Source organism: Drosophila busckii, chromosome 2R (assembly GCF_011750605.1).
Source record: "Drosophila busckii strain San Diego stock center, stock number 13000-0081.31 chromosome 2R, ASM1175060v1, whole genome shotgun sequence".
Taxonomy (NCBI): domain Eukaryota; kingdom Metazoa; phylum Arthropoda; class Insecta; order Diptera; family Drosophilidae; genus Drosophila; species Drosophila busckii.
The window spans coordinates 14,735,090-14,752,342 of NC_046605.1; the positions used below are offsets into that span (position 1 = coordinate 14,735,090).

The following is a 17,253-nucleotide window of genomic DNA, read 5'->3' on the forward strand; positions in this document are numbered from 1 at the left end:
ACGGCCATCGATGCCACCGATTCTCACACTGCAGTGTGTGTGTGTATGTGTGTGTGTGTGTGCTTTGGCTCTTAATTGGCAATTGCTTGGCTTGTCTTGCTGGCAACTCACAGTTTGTTTTAGTTTCTTTTATTTGCTGTTGCTTTTGCCTAATTGAAGTTGCAATTATTGATTGAATGCAAATTGATTGGCAATTGGCTAGCTGCACCTGCAGCCAAACTAACGGCACACACAAGAACTCCCGAGCACCGAGCACCGAGTATTGTGTGGCATGACAAATTTTGTGGCGCTGTGTGGCAAAGTGAAAAGTTCTTTGCGTGCCAGCGGAAGTCACAAGAGGATGACAACAGCAACAACAAAAGCAACAAGAGCAACTCTTGAGTGTAGTGCGTATGTAAATGATACGCGTTTGTTGCATAGAAATATGTGCGCTATAAAAGTTTTGAGCGACAGACAAAGTTTGGGCCCCTCGAGTGGAGCAGCCAGGGCTGCGAAATTCTTATGTTAATTGCTGGCATAGGTGGAAGTAATAAAACATTTTGCAACATTATCTAGTTCCGCCACAGCTTAAAGTTGGCTTAAAGCCTTAACAAATGAGTAAGTCAAGTTGAGTTACATTTTTTTACTTTTTCAATCAACAAGAGCAGCTGCAACATGCAATTGCAACATGCGGACATTATCTATGATATGTAGCTTGCTGGCTTTATTGCCATTATTGTCAATGGTTATTAAAATGTTTTACAAATGTTCGCTGTCCACGCGGCAATCAAAGCAGCGTGCAACACACACAAAAAGAAATAGCAATAGAAATACACGCTGGCTGCATGTTCGAGATTTGGCAATTGCGCATACGCCATGTCTGACCCACATGCGTAACGAACGCGCAAAAATGCAAAACGCAGCGAATTGACCAAATTGCCAAAATAATTATCAGCTCAATTGGCCAGCTTAGCCATAATTTTAATTGAGTTTCTGTCTATTTACTTTTCATTTGGCATTTGCTTGTTACATAAGCCAACTTTTGCCAGTTGACTGACATTTGATTGATCTGCGATCATCAGCTCAGCGCTGATGCGAAGTCGTGATATTGCCGTCAGTGAGCTGCAAACAAATTTATTGGCCAAGTGGCAAAAGTGAAAGGACTTGGCTTTCGTTACCCTTAGCTGCTTGCATGTCAAATTAATTGAACAAACAAACACAGCGGCAGGTGTCGGCAGCTGGACTTTTGTCACTCTCCACTAGTAGTTGGGCCTAAGCGGCGGCTACTTTATCAGATCGTGCTATGTGTGCTGCGCTGATTGAAAATGAAAAGTCGCTTGGCATTTGTTTTGCTTGTTGCCGAAGTGAAAGTGCAGCAAGCACTTGTGCTGCCCACAGTTTAAGTTAAAGACATGCCAATCAGTTAAAGTTACAGTCGATGTTATATATTCGCTCAAGCGAAAAAATTCCCAAATAACTCAACGCCTTGACTTAGCTGCTGACACGCCAAAATTCATAAAAACTCATATGTGACAGCAATTTTTTCTTGAATTTTTTTTTGGCCAAACTGCGCCTTGTGCAGACATTTATTATATTTCACACTCGAGTCGCCAAACTGAAGGCTTGCAATAAAATTGTATAAAAAACGAGCCGCCAAGTGTCGCTGACAATTGCAAATGATATATAATTTTAATATATTATAGACACACACACACACACACACATACACTTAAAAAAGCATAACATTTTATCAAAGTTAGAAACTCTTTTTCTTGTGATTTTTTTTCGGCTATAATTTATGTTATTTAATTAATATGCAGCACTTGTAGCTTGGAGTTGCGCCCACAAAAAATTATATTTAAAATGATTAGTGAATTTATGTGAAAATTATGCAAATGCGTTTTATAGTAATTAATAAAGTAAACATACAAATCGAAAATTTGTCAACAGTTTTGGTTTTGACACTTGGGCTAATGGCGACGAGAGCTGAGCTCACGTTTCGGGCTGCATGCAAGTATGTTAATAGATATTTCTATGAGGCAGCTATACTTAAGAAAAAACATAATTTAGCTATATATTTTTGTAGACAGTTGGGCATTTTTATTGAAATGCAAGAGCAAAAAAATCAAATATTTATGTATATATTAAATTTTTTAGCAAACAGCGTCGCTAGAGCTAAGTTTGTCTGTATGAGCCGCAGAATCTCAGAAACTATGCGAGCTAGAGTTGACAAATTTGGTATGTATATAGTTCTATATATGTAGTAGCTGCATATGAAGATAAAATCCAATTTCCGCGCACTTTATTTAATGAACATAAGATTTATAACATTCTTGACCGATGTACAAAATTTCTACAGGAGTAGATAAATAATTTTGAAATATACGAATATTAATTTCTATTTAGACAGCCTGTTAGATTCTAAGTTGCTGTTGCTTTTAAATTCAAAGTGTATCAGAAAGTTGGCTGCTTGTTTTTAAATATTTATTTGCTAATTCAATGCACTGCATTGAATAATGTATTGAAAAACTTTTCTACTTTTATAAAAATAATCACAAAGTAATTAACAAGCAGCTCACGTCTTGCTGCACTTTAAACAATTACCTCAAAAAAAGAAAACAAAAAGTATGTTAATAATAAAAATTATATGCGCGGGTTAGTGGCACGCCAATTTGCATTTGAAGTATAAAAGCTACGCAATTTCCATAATTATGCGACACCTTGAATTCAATAATAATATTTTCGACTATCGCTGCACTTAGCCCGCATATAAATGGGCTTAAAGTGTTGACACAAAATATTTATAAACAATGCTGGGCTGAGCAGACAACTTTATGTGTCTAGCAATGTTGTTGATTGAAAATCACATGTAGTCAGATATATTGATTTTGGTTTGGTAAATTAGCATAAAATGCCTATAAAACTGCTGCCGACTGCAAAAGGTACGGGAACCAACTGGTTGACTGCTTGACTACTTGACTGGTTGCTTGTCCTTATGACAACTTGCAGCGCTTGCGGCTGCAGCTTGAGGCAAAAAGTGTGGACAGCGCGGACATAAATCAATGTGTTTGCCTTGCGATTGTTGCCACAGCTGAGCGCTGAGCACAATAAATTATTGCATATTTGACAGTTGGCCGCATGTAATGAGCACAAGTTTTGAGCTGCGCAGCTTAATTGATAAAAGCGTCTTATCAATGCGTGACCACAATGTGTTGCAAGTTGTGCCATAAAATTGGCAACTTGGCTGCCAGATAGCCGTATGTACTTAATACGCTTGGCCGGCCGGCTTATCAACTGTGTTAATCTGGCGACATTATGTCAAACAAGCAACCGAAGCAGCCAGTCCAAGGCGGCGGCGTTGCACGATCCGCAGCCAAAATGATCGATTGCGCGCAAACGCATTGACATATCGACATGCATCTCGCATTATTAAGCCACGTCTGGCATTTTAAATGAAGACCGAGACGAAACGTTTCACGGAAATGTTCTTGTCACCAATGTTGTTGCAGCTACTTCTTGCTGCCATCAGCAGCATCAACAGCAGCAGCAGCATCAACAGCAGCCAACTGACCGTTTAGCTGCGATTGTTATCGTAATGATGCCTCCAATGGCATTCGCAGTCGCCATCGCCATCGTCATCACATTCACACGCCACGGAAGGGCAGCTCCTTCTTCTTGGCGTATGCGTTAAAATTAATAATTTCGCATTGCAAACACCCAATTGGCGAAAAGACTCAAAGACTCTTCTCTTCTCTGCTGCTGCTGCTGCTCTGACAAGCAATCGATAATAAATTATATTTTATTTCTTTTCAATGCTAATGTTAATGGGCTCAGGTGCAACGCGCCCAATGCGACTTGATTGCGCTTGCTTCAACATTTCTTCGCTAAACAATGTTGTTTTTAATGAGCCAACAACAAATATTGCCAAGCACTTGCCAATAATCGCAACTGTAGGCTCAAATACAGTCCCAGCAAATATTACTGCATATTATTGCTTATAAGCCAAACAGTTTGAAGACTTTATAAAAGCTTTTTAGTGATTTAGTTATTGCTTGTATTTATTAAAAAAAATTGTAATGAAATTGTTTAATCTAATCAAATCAAAACTAGTACAACAGTTAGATTTTCAAAACGTTATTTTCTTTGCATTTTTATTTTAATGTGTTTGAGTTTTCAAACTTAAAACTAGCTAACATAAACAATTTGGAAACAAATGAAAGTCACTTCTAAAATCAATCAAGAAATAAAACTGCTGATATTTTAAAAAAATTTCATTTGTAAATATGTCGCTATTAATTGTAAATATTTTGATGACACCAAATTGCATAAATCAAATCAAAAGCCATAATAAAAGAAAATTCGAGCTTAAGCATATAATTTAAATAAAAGTTAATCACTATTCATTTGCTTTAAAGAAAAAGACTGAAGTAAATAGATTATTTTACTTAAAAGTTTATTAAATTATTGGTTTGCAATTCAATAAAATTTTGAGCCTTGGAATAATTATTTTATACTGACATTTAAATTCATTGTGTGCATTTGGAGTCTTTAGTTTCGTTTTATTAATAGAATTTTATTTTGATTTTGATATATTCAAACATGCGTCTGCATTTGAAACGTATTTATTAAACAACAATTAAAACTAGTTGGAGGGCAAGTGCTTGCATTTCAACATAATTATCAATATAATTTACATTTACAAATCATTTGTAGAATATCAATTGTTTCAGCTGACCCCTGTTGACCACAAGCCGTTGACCTCATGCATTTATAGATAGCTGGCAAAAATATATCTATTTTTGTTTGCCATGCACATTTCGGCAAATGATTGTTTATTGTTGTAAGCAGCATAATTATGGACAAACAAAATTATAATTGAATTGCAAATGTGAAATACCGAAAACGTAAATAGTGAATGCAAAATATGAAAATGGCAAATGCGTGCCGTATTTGATGTAGGCGGCGCATTAGGGCTTAAATATAATTTGCACAGTTCACATTATTAACAATATGCGTGCTGAGAGCTTTGAGCAATATTTGCTGTGCAGTAATTATTATTTATGTATTGTCCCTATACCAGATATACACACACATACATATGTGTGTGTGTGTGTGTGCATAATTTGTAATTATTGCGTGCGTGATTTTTGGTCGAAAAAGCGTCATAGACAGGTGAGAAGTTGTGTCTGGCGCATATCAATGCACCCTCCACAATGCCAGCAATCAATCAAACTGTTAATTAACTAACCAATTTGTATAAAATACATATAAAATTATAATTGCTTTGACTGGGGCAGCTTAAATTAAATTTGTAATTAAAATTGCAAAAACCAGCAAACGAATAAAATCAAAACGAAACCCTTTAACAAAATGATTTTTATTCCTGCTATTTAAAATTCAATGTACATATAATGATTGCACTTTGTAACAGTTTTTTAAACCAATTGAATTTGTCTAACTATTAAATCAATAACTTAACTGGATTAAATAATATTTAAACCCTTTTTAATGTCTTTAAATGCTTTACATTTTATATTTTTGATACTTGGCTAGTAAATATTTTAAATTGATGACAGCTTTCAGCTGATTAAGCTAAATAAAAAATTAGCACTGCTTTATCGACAACCTTAAAGGCCGTCGTCATCATCATATCAGTTGATAAGCTTAACATTGATAAATGTATCATTCAAAAATTAAGAAGAAGAATATCATGAGTACAACAAACAAAAATATTTTTATGTTATCGCTTTTGCTGTTTTATTTCTTTTTGCGTTTATCATAAACTTGGTAGACATCGATTTATTTCTTATGATTATTTACTGATTCTAGACTTTTAAATTTGATTAAATTTGCAAAATATGCTTAAGTTGAGCTAAGAGATAAAAAGGAAAGATAAGAATACAATTAAAACGAAAAGATTACATGTTTATAAATATTTCTTATTGAAATCTTTTTGGTTGTAGTAATTAGATAAGAATGAACAATTTAAGTAGATCGTTGTTCATTTTGCTAAGAAAAAATTAAATGAATTAAAAAAAATTATGAAAACCAACACCAGCCGCAGTTAACGTTTCATATAGAATTTATCACATTTAATATAGAACTATGTATTTTGAAAAATTCTAAAATTCTGTCTAGAAGCCCTGTAGGGCCGAATACAATAAACACCCCTGAAGTACAAAATTGAATTCAGTGAAGAATAGTTAGAGATTATAGATCATTTATTTATATATAAGTAGTTAATGTTTTATGGCAATGGACGAAGTTATTTCTTAGAAAATTCTACGTATTGCTCCAGTCCAACCTCTTTATACAATTTGTCATAGAATTTCAAATTTTCAAGTTCGGGCTGTGGAATAAACTTCAAGTCCTCGTTAATGTTCAAGCACATGCGGCTACCAGATCGCGAAACAGGCTTCCAATCCACCAGGCTTCCAATCCACCAGCAAACTCCACAAACATGGCCACAAAGCGCCAAATAGTGGCATACTCCGCCCTGGACTCATCCAACTTAAATGTGGCGGTCATCTTAAACAAGTAGCTCATCTCATCCCCGTGAAAAACTCCTCGAACGTTGGGTCCATAATTATGAATGCGACGAAAGTTGAAGTCCACCGAATCAAAGTCGAATCGATAGAGATAGTTGTCTGCTTGGCTGTAGGTCCAGGCGAGCATTAATCAAGAATGTGCTGGGAGTGCAACATGTTGTGTGTGGCAAGAATTGCTAACGGATGGTAATCGCCTGTTGTCAGTTTCTGGACGAGCGCTTGGCTCAGCTCTTTCTGTTGCTCGCTGTTGCAACGCTCCTGCAGCGTTCGAGGTAGCAAGTACTCCGGATGCATAGTATAGCCTTGTAGCAACTGTTTGTTTTCCAGAAAACTATAGTGTAGATTATGTGCCTCCATGCTGGTGGTGCCCACCATAATTGGAATTTTATTGCTCCAGGCAGAACGCTGAAGTTCACTGGGCTCGGCTCTAAGTATAGCGGAGGCAGTGGCATATGGCTCCACGCAAGGCACATATGGCTTTAGCACCGTATACTGTAGACGCTCTGATTCAGTCCAAATGTCTACGGTTGCCAAAAGTTTGGGATCAACATTATTCAAAAAGTCAAAGACTTCCACATCCTTATTGTCGCCAGAGTAGCCCAATTGCTTTGCTATACGATACTCCATGTTTGGAAGCCTTAGCATAGTGTTGGCAAATCCTGCCATGAGTATGGCCTTATGAAAGAGTCCTTCAGCTTGTGGACTTAGCATCAGCAGATGCACTAACATGCTGCCGCCGCTGTGACCAAAGAACGTAATATTCTCTGCGTCCCCATTAAAACGGCTAACATTGGCCTTGATCCACTTTAGCGCTAGCAACTACATCCTTAAGAGCTGCATTTCCGGGTACCTTGCAGAGCTGGATCCGCAAAGCTTAATAAATCCTATAAGTTGATTTTAAGAATTACATTGCCTTATTGATTGTCATGCGAAGGGGTTACCAAATGCTCCCAAACGGTGTCCAATGCTAATGTAGATGACATCTTCGCGCATCAAGTAATCCGGTGACCAAGTTCGACGCGATGCATCTCCTCTCACAAAGGCACCTCCAGCAACATAAACCATAACTGGCAACGGTTTCTTACTATGTAACTACAAAATCGAAAATTTAAGAAAGTGAGCAGCTTGTGTAGGACGGAAACCTCGAAGACCTCTTTGGACATTTTTGTCAAATGTTAGGATAAGGTCGACTAAACACAGGCATCAAATTTCATGATGTTTAGGTTTTGTAATGGAAAAACCCAAAAAAATTGTCACTAACCGTTTTTGCAGCTATGTTCAGATATAGGCAATCTTCGCTGCCCTCCAGCTGCTTGGTCAGGCTACTAAGCTGCAGACACATGTCTCTGGGCTGGAAGCAATCAAGCACGTCCTTCCAGGGCTCCACATCCTGTGGTGCTTTAAAGCGTAGCTCACCTAGCGGAGGCTTGGCATACGGTATGCCGTCAAATCCGTAATAGGAGTCATCGTAGAGCGTCTGATGCAGTGCACCTCTTACGCTACCATGAGTTGTTTGCACAACTGGTGAAGGGTCACTGTAGTAATTATAAATAAGTTGTGATTACTAACTACTAAGTACTACTCACTTGTACGCTGTCATTGCTACACTGAAGTGTGGTACGGTGTTTCTTCTTTTTTATAGCTTAACTGATATGAGATAATGTTCTTATCAAAATATACTCCTATTAATATAAACATGTGTGAATTGTATTAGCCAAAACTTTTAGTACTTTTAAGAAGGTCGCTGATAACAAAACAAAAGCGATAAAAATGCAAAAATTTCTTTACAAAATGAACGTATAAAAGTTGGTCATATCACTTTTTGCGGTAGCTTTAGCAACCGGATTTCGCTTTCTATATAGAAAATTGAAGTGTACAGAATTTCGATGTTGTTTCTCCGATCGTTTAGAGAACACGATATAGCATGTATGTGATTAATTTGAGATTTTTCCTTTAAATAATATCTTTAGTGTTTCGCTTTTCAAACCATCGTTAATCTTTGAAGAGGAAAGAAGAGGAAATTAAATATAAAACTATTGGGTATAAGCTTATAACTAAAATGTCCACAAAAATAGCCCATCACCACTATATCTTTAGCACTTAATCTTGTGATAAACATCCCCATGTTGGGGTTTGGGAAAAGGGTACTTACCTAGTACAAAAATGCGTGGTCATAAATAAAAAAAGGGTAGTGAAATGAGCAAAACAAATTAATTTAGTGACTAATAATTGTAGATGAAACTATACGATTTATTAGTAATTTGTTTTTATAAGAAACATGTATTGAGCCAGTGAAGTGGGGTGGAAAAATGGACAATCGGTCATTCAGTATAGTCGAAGATTATTTCATAGAAAATTCAACGTATTGCTCTAGTCCAACCTCTTTGTACAATTGGTCATAGAATTCCATATTTGCATGTTCGGGCTGTGGAATAAACTTCAAGTCCTCGTTAATGTTCAAGCACATGCGGCCACCAGATCGCGAAACAGGCTTCCAGTCCACCAGGGGTTGTGTGAGCGGCGCATTCGGATTCGATCGGCGAGCAAACTCCACAAACATGGCCACAAAGCGCCAAATAGTCGCATACTCCGCCCTGGACTCATCTAACTTAAATGTGGCCGGCAACTTGAACAAGTAGCTCAGCTCATCTGCGTGTAAACATCCTCTGGCGTTGGGTCCACAAATGCGTATTCGCTGAAAGTTGAAGTCTACCGAATCAAAGTCGAACCGATAGAGATAGTTGTCTGCTTGGCTGTAGGCCAGGCGAGCATTAATCAGAATGTGCTGGGAGTGCAACATGTTGTGTGTGGCAAGAATTGCTAACGGATGGTAATCGCCTGTTGTCAGTTTCTGGACGAGCGCTTGGCTCAGCTCTTTCTGTTGCTCGCTGTTGCAACGCTCCTGCAGCGTTCGAGGTAGCAAGTACTCCGGATGCATAGTATAGCCTTGTAGCAACTGTTTGTTTTCCAGAAAACTATAGTGTAGATTATGTGCCTCCATGCTGGTGGTGCCCACCATAATTGGAATTTTATTGCTCCAGGCAGAACGCTGAAGTTCACTGGGCTCGGCTCTAAGTATAGCGGAGGCAGTGGCATATGGCTCCACGCAAGGCACATATGGCTTTAGCACCGTATACTGTAGACGCTCTGATTCAGTCCAAATGTCTACGGCTGCCAAAAGCTTGGGATCAACGTTATTCAAAAAGTCAAAGACTTCCACATCCTTATTGTCGCCGGAGTAGCCCAATTTCTTTGCTATACGATACTCCATGTTTGGAAGCCTTAGCATAGTGTTGGCAAATCCTGCCATGAGTATGGCCTTATGAAAGAGTCCTTCAGCTTGTGGGCTAAGCATTAGCAGATGTACAAACATGCTGCCGGCGCTGTGACCAATCAACGTAATATTGTCTGCGTCACCATTGAAACGGCTTACATTGGCCCTGATCCATTTGAGCGCTAGCACTACATCCTTAAGAGCTGCATTTCCGGGTACTTGCAGAGCTGGATCCACAAAACTCAAAAATCCTATGATCAGATTTTATTACTTTATGTCTTATTGATTGATATACATACGCGGGCGTTACCAAATGCTCCCAAACGATAGCCAATGCTAATGTAGATAACTTCTTCGCGCATCAAGTAATCCGGCGACCAAGCTCGACTCGATGCTTCGCCTCTGATAAAGACGCCTCCATGAATATAAATCATAACTGGTAAAGGCTTCTCACTATGCAACTACAAAATCGAAAAGTTAAGAGACTGAGCAACATGTGGAGGTTGGGGACCTCTTTGGACATTTTACCAAACGATAGGATAAAGTCGAGTATTTGATGGAACATATCTATCATTTTAACTGGATTTTTATGACAAGTTTTGGTTTTGTAATGAAAAAACCCTAAGAAATTCTGTCACTAACCGTTTTTGCAGCTATGTTCAGATATAGACAATCTTCGCTGCCCTCAACCTGCTTAGTCAGGCTGCTGAGCTGCAGACACTTGTCTCTGGGCTGCGAGCAGTCGAGCACGTCCTTCCAGGGCTCCACATCCTGTGGTGCTTTAAAGCGTAGCTCACCTAGCGGAGGCTTGGCATACGGTATGCCGTCAAATCCGTAATAGGAGTCATCGTAGAGCGTCTGATGCAGTGCACCTCTTACGCTACCATGAGTTGTTTGCACAACTGGTGAAGGGTCACTGTAGTAATTATAAATAAGTTGTGATTACTATCTACTAAGTACAACTCACTTGTACGCTGTCATTGCTACACTGATGTGTGGTACGTAGTTTCTTCTTTCATATAGCTAAACTAGTAATGTTCTTATCAAAATATGCTCCTATCAATCCTATATTAGCCAAAACTTTTAGTATTTTTAAGTAGGTCGCAGATAACGAAACAAATGCGATTAAAATTCAAGTTTTCTTTTTCTTTACAGCATGAACGTATAAAATTTGATCACAGCACTTTTTACGGTAGCTTCAGCAAACGCAGTCCGCTCTTTATATGAAATTTAATAATGTGAAAAATTTTGATTATATTTGTACGATTGTTTTGAAAGCAAAATAAAGCTTTTATGTGATTTTTTTAGTGTTTTGATTTTCAAACCATTGTTAGAGGAGAGAAGAGAAAATTAAGAAAATGAAATATAAGACCTCACCAGTCCTATACCAACTGGTGACTAACTTCTAACTTAATTGTCCTGAAAAATAGTCAATCACCACTATATCTTTAGCACCTATCTAGTGATAAATGTGCCCATTTTGGGGTTTGGGAAACGTGTACTTACTACAAACTACTAAAATGGGTCATCATACATAAAAAAAAAAAACGATGGTGAAATGAGAAGAAAAATTTAATTCAGTGACTCATAATTGTAGATTAAACTATACGAAGAAGAAATTATTTATATTGTGATACTTATGCTTACAAGCGTATGTATTTAATTGGTTAATTGTGGTCGAAGGTACTAAAAGTATAACCAATCGATCCCTTCAGTATGGTAGAGGGTTATTCCATAGACAACTCAACGTATTGCTCCAGTCCAACCTCTTTGTACAATTGGTCATAAAATTCCAAATTTTCATGTTCTGGCTGTGGAATAAACTTCAAGTCCTCGTTAATGTTTAAGCACATGCGGCCACCAGATCGCGAAACAGGCTTCCAGTTCACCAGGTGTTGTGTGAGCGGCGCATTCGGATTTGATCGGCGAGCAAACTCCACAAACATGGCCACAAAGCGCCAAATAGTCGCAAATCACGCCCTAGGACTCGATCCAACTTTAAATGATGTGGGGATCTTGATAAAGTAGCCAGCTCTCACAGTGACAACATCCTCGGCGTTGGCTGCTCACAATGGCGTCATTCGCTGAAAGATTGAGTCACGAATCAAGTGCGATCGATGAGTTTATTGTCCTTGGCTGATAGGTCAGGACGAGCATTAATAAGAATGTGCTGGTCGATCTGCAACATGTTGTGTGTTAAAGATTTCGAAACGGATGGTAATCGCCTGTTGTCAGTTTCTGGACGAGCGCTTGGCTCAGCTCTTTCTGTTGCTCGCTGTTGCAACGCTCCTGCAGCGTTCGAGGTAGCAAGTACTCCGGATGCATAGTATAGCCTTGTAGCAACTGTTTGTTTTCCAGAAAACTATAGTGTAGATTATGTGCCTCCATGCTGGTGGTGCCCACCATAATTGGAATTTTATTGCTCCAGGCAGAACGCTGAAGTTCACTGGGCTCGGCTCTAAGTATAGCGGAGGCAGTGGCATATGGCTCCACGCAAGGCACATATGGCTTTAGCACCGTATACTGTAGACGCTCTGATTCAGTCCAAATGTCTACGGCTGCCAAAAGCTTGGGATCAACGTTATTCAAAAAGTCAAAGACTTCCACATCCTTATTGTCGCCGGAGTAGCCCAATTTCTTTGCTATACGATACTCCATGTTTGGAAGCCTTAGCATAGTGTTGGCAAATCCTGCCATGAGTATGGCCTTATGAAAGAGTCCTTCAGCTTGTGGACTTAGCATCAGCAGATGCACTAACATGCTGCCGCCGCTGTGACCAAAGAACGTAATATTCTCTGCGTCCCCATTAAAACGGCTCACATTGGCCTTGATCCAATTCAGTGCTAGCAGTAAATCCTTGATACCTGCATTTCCGGGTATTTGCAGAGCTGGATCCGCAAAACTCAAAATCCATGTAATAGATTTTATTCTTATGTCTTATGAATCTGATACCATACGGCGGACGTACCAAATGTCCAACGATATCATCTAATGTAGATAATCTTCGCGCATTCAAGTAATCTGCGGTGACAGAGTCGTCTCGATGACTTCGCCTACTGATAGGACGCCTCCATGAAATATAAGCATATTTGGTAAAGGTTTCTCACTATACAACTACAGAATGGAAAAATTTAAGAAAACTGAGCAAAACATATCGATCATTAACTGAAGCTTTTATGACAGCTGTGTTTTGCAGTACGTTTTTGCAGCTATGTGTGTATAGGCAATTCTTCGCTGCCTCACCTGCTTGTTTATGCTGGTGAGCATGCAGAATTTGTCTCTTGGCTTGCGAGAATCAATCCGTCCCTTCCAGGCCCACATCTTTGTGCTCATAAGGGATAGCTCGCCAGCGGGGCTTGCCTACGGTATTTGCGTCAAATGCGTAATGGACGATCGTAGAGCGTCTGATGCGTTGCACTCTTACGCTCCATGGTCTGTGTGTACAACTGGTGTAGGTCCACTATAGTAATTTTTAATTAGTTGTGATTAATATATGTCATGTCTATAGTGTGCTGTACGCCGTTTCGAATTTATTATTGCTAAGTAGATACGAGATAATGTTCTTATTAAAATATGCTCGTACGAATAGAATCATGTTTGAATTGTATTTTAGTAAATATGTGGTAATATTTTATATTATTTTTTTATTTATTTATGTCAGCGTAGGACATCACTTTAGTCATAAATTGCAGGCCTCTGTTTAGGATCCCGACGAAAACTGGGCGACAGCGAGATAGTCGTTTTAAAGTTGCTAGTTAAGCGGGTAGTACGAATAGCGTTAAAAAAATCAACACTATCTCCTGTACGTTTATATTATTTTTTTAAGGTATCGCGATTTTTTATTTTTTGACAGTAACCTCAATTACGAAAATGCAACACAACACTTATTGCAAGCAGCTTTTCTAAAATGAATAGAACAAGAGAGTAAGCGAAAGAGACTCACAACATAAAACGCGAAAAACTATGGTTTGTTTATTTATGCAACTGCAATTTAAACAACTTCAAAAATATCTTACAATCTTAGTGTACACTCCCTTCACCGTGATTTATCATTAATATTGATAGGTTTAACAGTAAGAGTTCGCAATAAATCATTAATTGGATATATATAATATTATATAGCTTCTAGATGGGCAACAAAAAAAAACACGTCCGTTACTAATCAAAAAGACAAAAGCCTTGCATACCTAAGTAGGCCGCAGATAACGTAGTTAACAAAGCTTTTCTTTCTAGCAAGTCTGTCACTGCATTTATTTTGCATTCGCGTCAGCAGCGATGTGTGATTAACGCGGTAAGCAAACGCATTTCGTTCTATATGGGAAAATTGAATTCAGTGATAATTTTTGATGTCTTTGTCCGATCGTTATGAGAACATATAAAGCCTTTTGTATACTTGATTATTTACGGGTGGTACTTAAACCGGGAATGGGAACACTCTAAATTGCTCTAGTGTAATTGCTCACACATCAGATGGGCAATCGGACCGGCTATATGTTACAACTATTTATTTTAAAAATTGTCTAAAAAGCTTCATTAATTTTTTAGAGCTTGTGATTTTTGGAAAAGAGTCAAGTAACCATATCGATAGAATTTATGTGTATTACTACAAATGGATCGTTACGATGTTAAACAAAACATTAAACAATGGTTGTGCAATTAGTTTCCGAAGTAAAAATGATAAAATTATCATATTAACATATATAATATTAATTTATATGATTGATATAGTATCCGATTTATTGAATAGTTAGTTTTTAATAAAACCGTTCCTGTGTGATGACTTACGCTTTCTGAAGTATCTATTTATATAGGAGAAGTGCGGTCTTATGGACCCAATATCCGCCCTTCAATATGGTTGAGAGCTTATTTTATTGAATCAACGAATTGTTCCAGCCCAACCTCTTTGTTAAATTGGTCTTGAGTTCCAAAGTTTGCATGTTCGGGCTGTGAATACAATTCAAGTCCTGTCTAATGTTCGCAAGCGGCCACCAGATCGCGAAACAGGCTTCCAGTTCACCAGGTGTTGTGTGAGCGGCGCATTCGGATTTGATCGGCGAGCAAACTCCACAAACATGGCCACAAAGCGCCAAATAGTCGCATACTCCGCCCTGGACTCGTCTAACCTAAATGAGGTGGGCGTCTTGAACAAGTAGCTCAACTCATCCCCGTGAGCAACTCCACGAGCTTTAGCACCATTAAAGCGTATGCGGATCATGTTAAAATCCACTGAATCAAAGTCGAATCGATAGAGATAGTTGTCTGCTTGGCTGTAGGCCAGGCGAGCATTAATCAGACAGTGCTGGGCGTGCAAATAGTTGTGAGTTGAAAGATTTGCAAACGGATGATAATGGCCTGTTGTCAGTTTCTGGATGAGCGCTTGGCTCAGCTCTTGCTGCTGTTCGCTGTTGCAGTGCAGCTGTAACGTTCGCGGTAGCAAATACTCCGGATGCTTAGTATAGTCCTGCAGCAGCTTTTCGTCTTTCTGTAAGAAGTAGTGTAGATTAAGTGCCTCCATGCTGGTGCTGCCCAACATGATTGGTATTCGATTGCTCCAAGTTGAACCGAGAAGTTCTCCCGGCTCGGTTGTAAGTATAGCAGTGGATGTTACATATGGCTCCACGCAGGGCACAAATTGTTTTAAAATTGGATTCTGGAGGAGCTCTGATGCAGTCCAAACGTCTGCAGCTGCCAACAGTCTTGGATCTGCGTTATTCAAAAAGTCAAAGACTTGCACGTCTTCATTGTCGCCGGAGTAGCCCAAGTGCTTTGCCACACGATACTCCATGTTAGAAAAGTGCAGCATTGTGTTTGCAGATCCTGCCATGAGTATGGCCTTGTGAAAGAGTCCTTCAGCTTGTGGAGTGAGCATCAGCAGATGCGCTGACGTGCTGCCGGAACTGTGACCAAAGAGCGTAATATTCTCAGCGTCCCCATTAAAACGGCTCACATTGGCCTTGATCCAATTCAGTGCTAGCAGTAAATCCTTGATACCTGCATTTCCGGGTATTTGCAGAGTAGGGTCCGCAAAGCTCAAATATCCTATAAACAGATTTTAGGAATTACTTCATGTCTTATTTATTGACATAAGAGGGCGCTACCAAATGCTCCCACGCGATGTCCAATGCTAATGTAAATGACTTCTTCGTGCATCAGGTAATCCGGTGACCAGGCGCGGCTCGATGCATCTCCTTCATTAAAGGCACCACCATAAATGTAGACCATGACGGGTAAAGGCTTCTCACTATGCAACTAAACAATTAAAAGGTAAGAGAAGTGAATGCATTAAAGTTAGGCGCAACCAACTTTTAAAATTTTTGTATCTCACCGTTTTCGCTGCTATGTTTAAATAAAGGCAATCCTCATTGCCCTGCACCAGCTGCGAATCGAAGTCTAACTGCAGACACTTGTCTCTGGGCTGCGAGCAATCGAGCACGTCCTTCCAGGGCTCCACATCTTGTGGTGCTCTAAAGCGTAGCTCGCCCAGCGGAGGCTTGGCATATGGTATGCCGTCAAATCCGTAAATAGGAGTCATCGTAGAGCGTCTGATGCAGTGCACCTCTTACACTACCATGAGTTGTTTGCACAATTGGTGAGGACTCCCTGCAGTAGTTTCAATTTAGTTTTAATTAGGAGTGTTACTAACTAGTAAGTACTACTTACTTGTTCGCTGTCATTGCTACACTGAGGTGAGCTTAGCAGATTGTAATTTTTTATAGCTGCATTGCTATGAGATAATATTCTTATCAAAATCTGTTGCTATTATTATAAGCATAAATTAATTGTACTTGCCACACTTTGTTATTCACGTAAGTAGATAACTTAGCATAGGTGACAACACTAAAAAAAAAATTGTTTAAAATTAAGTGAAAGTCTGCAGCCAACTTTTAAATACACTTTTAAGTTTCCACTGCTGTCTATGTGGACAAATGCAATATATAAAACGATAAAACTTATGTGCGTTGATTTGAAATAAATTCATAAAATACTGTTCATATTAATCGGATTTGTTTGATATGTAGTGGAGGCAAATAATATTTTCAAAATAAAAAGGATCTTTGAATGGAAAAGTAGCATACCAAATTTGATACAATATCTAATGCTTTTTGTAGTCCTTTCTGTTATCAACTTTATTTAAAAATTCGTTTACTTAAGTAAGATACTTTCTCGCCAATCCAAATAAATTTTCTTACTTCTTACTTCTTACTTAAGTGAGCAGACCGCTCTGAAAAATTCCATTAAGTATATTTCAAAACTATAATCAGTTGATGTAACAAACGCTCACTGCAAGGTGCACCAGAATCTGAATCTTTTGAACGCGGAAGCCTAAGCGATCCCACACTGTATGAAATAAATCTTAAGATAAATATGTAACTAGTATACAGTTAAGATAAATCGGTTGTAAAAAAATAGTAGGCAACTAATATATCTAGACTGTATGGTCCAGTTGAGATA

General features: G+C 38.6%; 3 protein-coding genes across 3 annotated transcripts; all 3 read right to left on the reverse strand.

Annotated features, from left to right (window-relative positions):
• Window positions 1–6,182: 6,182 nt before the first annotated feature.
• On the reverse strand, window positions 6,183–8,073 carry LOC108596527 (esterase B1; the record flags this gene model as incomplete). Its single annotated transcript, XM_033295046.1, is given in 7 exon segments — window positions 6,183–6,414; window positions 6,417–6,660; window positions 6,663–7,343; window positions 7,345–7,377; window positions 7,379–7,411; window positions 7,458–7,619; window positions 7,789–8,073. Coding segments are annotated over 7 exon segments (1,608 nt in total), but the record flags the coding sequence as incomplete, so codon positions are not given.
• Window positions 8,074–8,839: 766 nt separating this feature from the next.
• LOC117135096 (esterase B1-like) lies at window positions 8,840–10,728 on the reverse strand (the record flags this gene model as incomplete). Its single annotated transcript, XM_033295045.1, has 3 exons — window positions 8,840–10,052; window positions 10,112–10,262; window positions 10,444–10,728. Coding segments are annotated over 3 exons (1,620 nt in total), but the record flags the coding sequence as incomplete, so codon positions are not given.
• A 654-nt stretch (window positions 10,729–11,382) lies between these two features.
• Window positions 11,383–16,475, reverse strand: LOC108601244 (clt). Its single transcript, XM_033295023.1, is given in 6 exon segments — window positions 11,383–11,665; window positions 14,794–15,840; window positions 15,900–16,050; window positions 16,127–16,321; window positions 16,323–16,401; window positions 16,462–16,475. Coding segments are annotated over 6 exon segments (1,623 nt in total). The 3' UTR covers window positions 11,383–11,528.
• Between the last annotated feature and the right edge of the window lie 778 nt (window positions 16,476–17,253).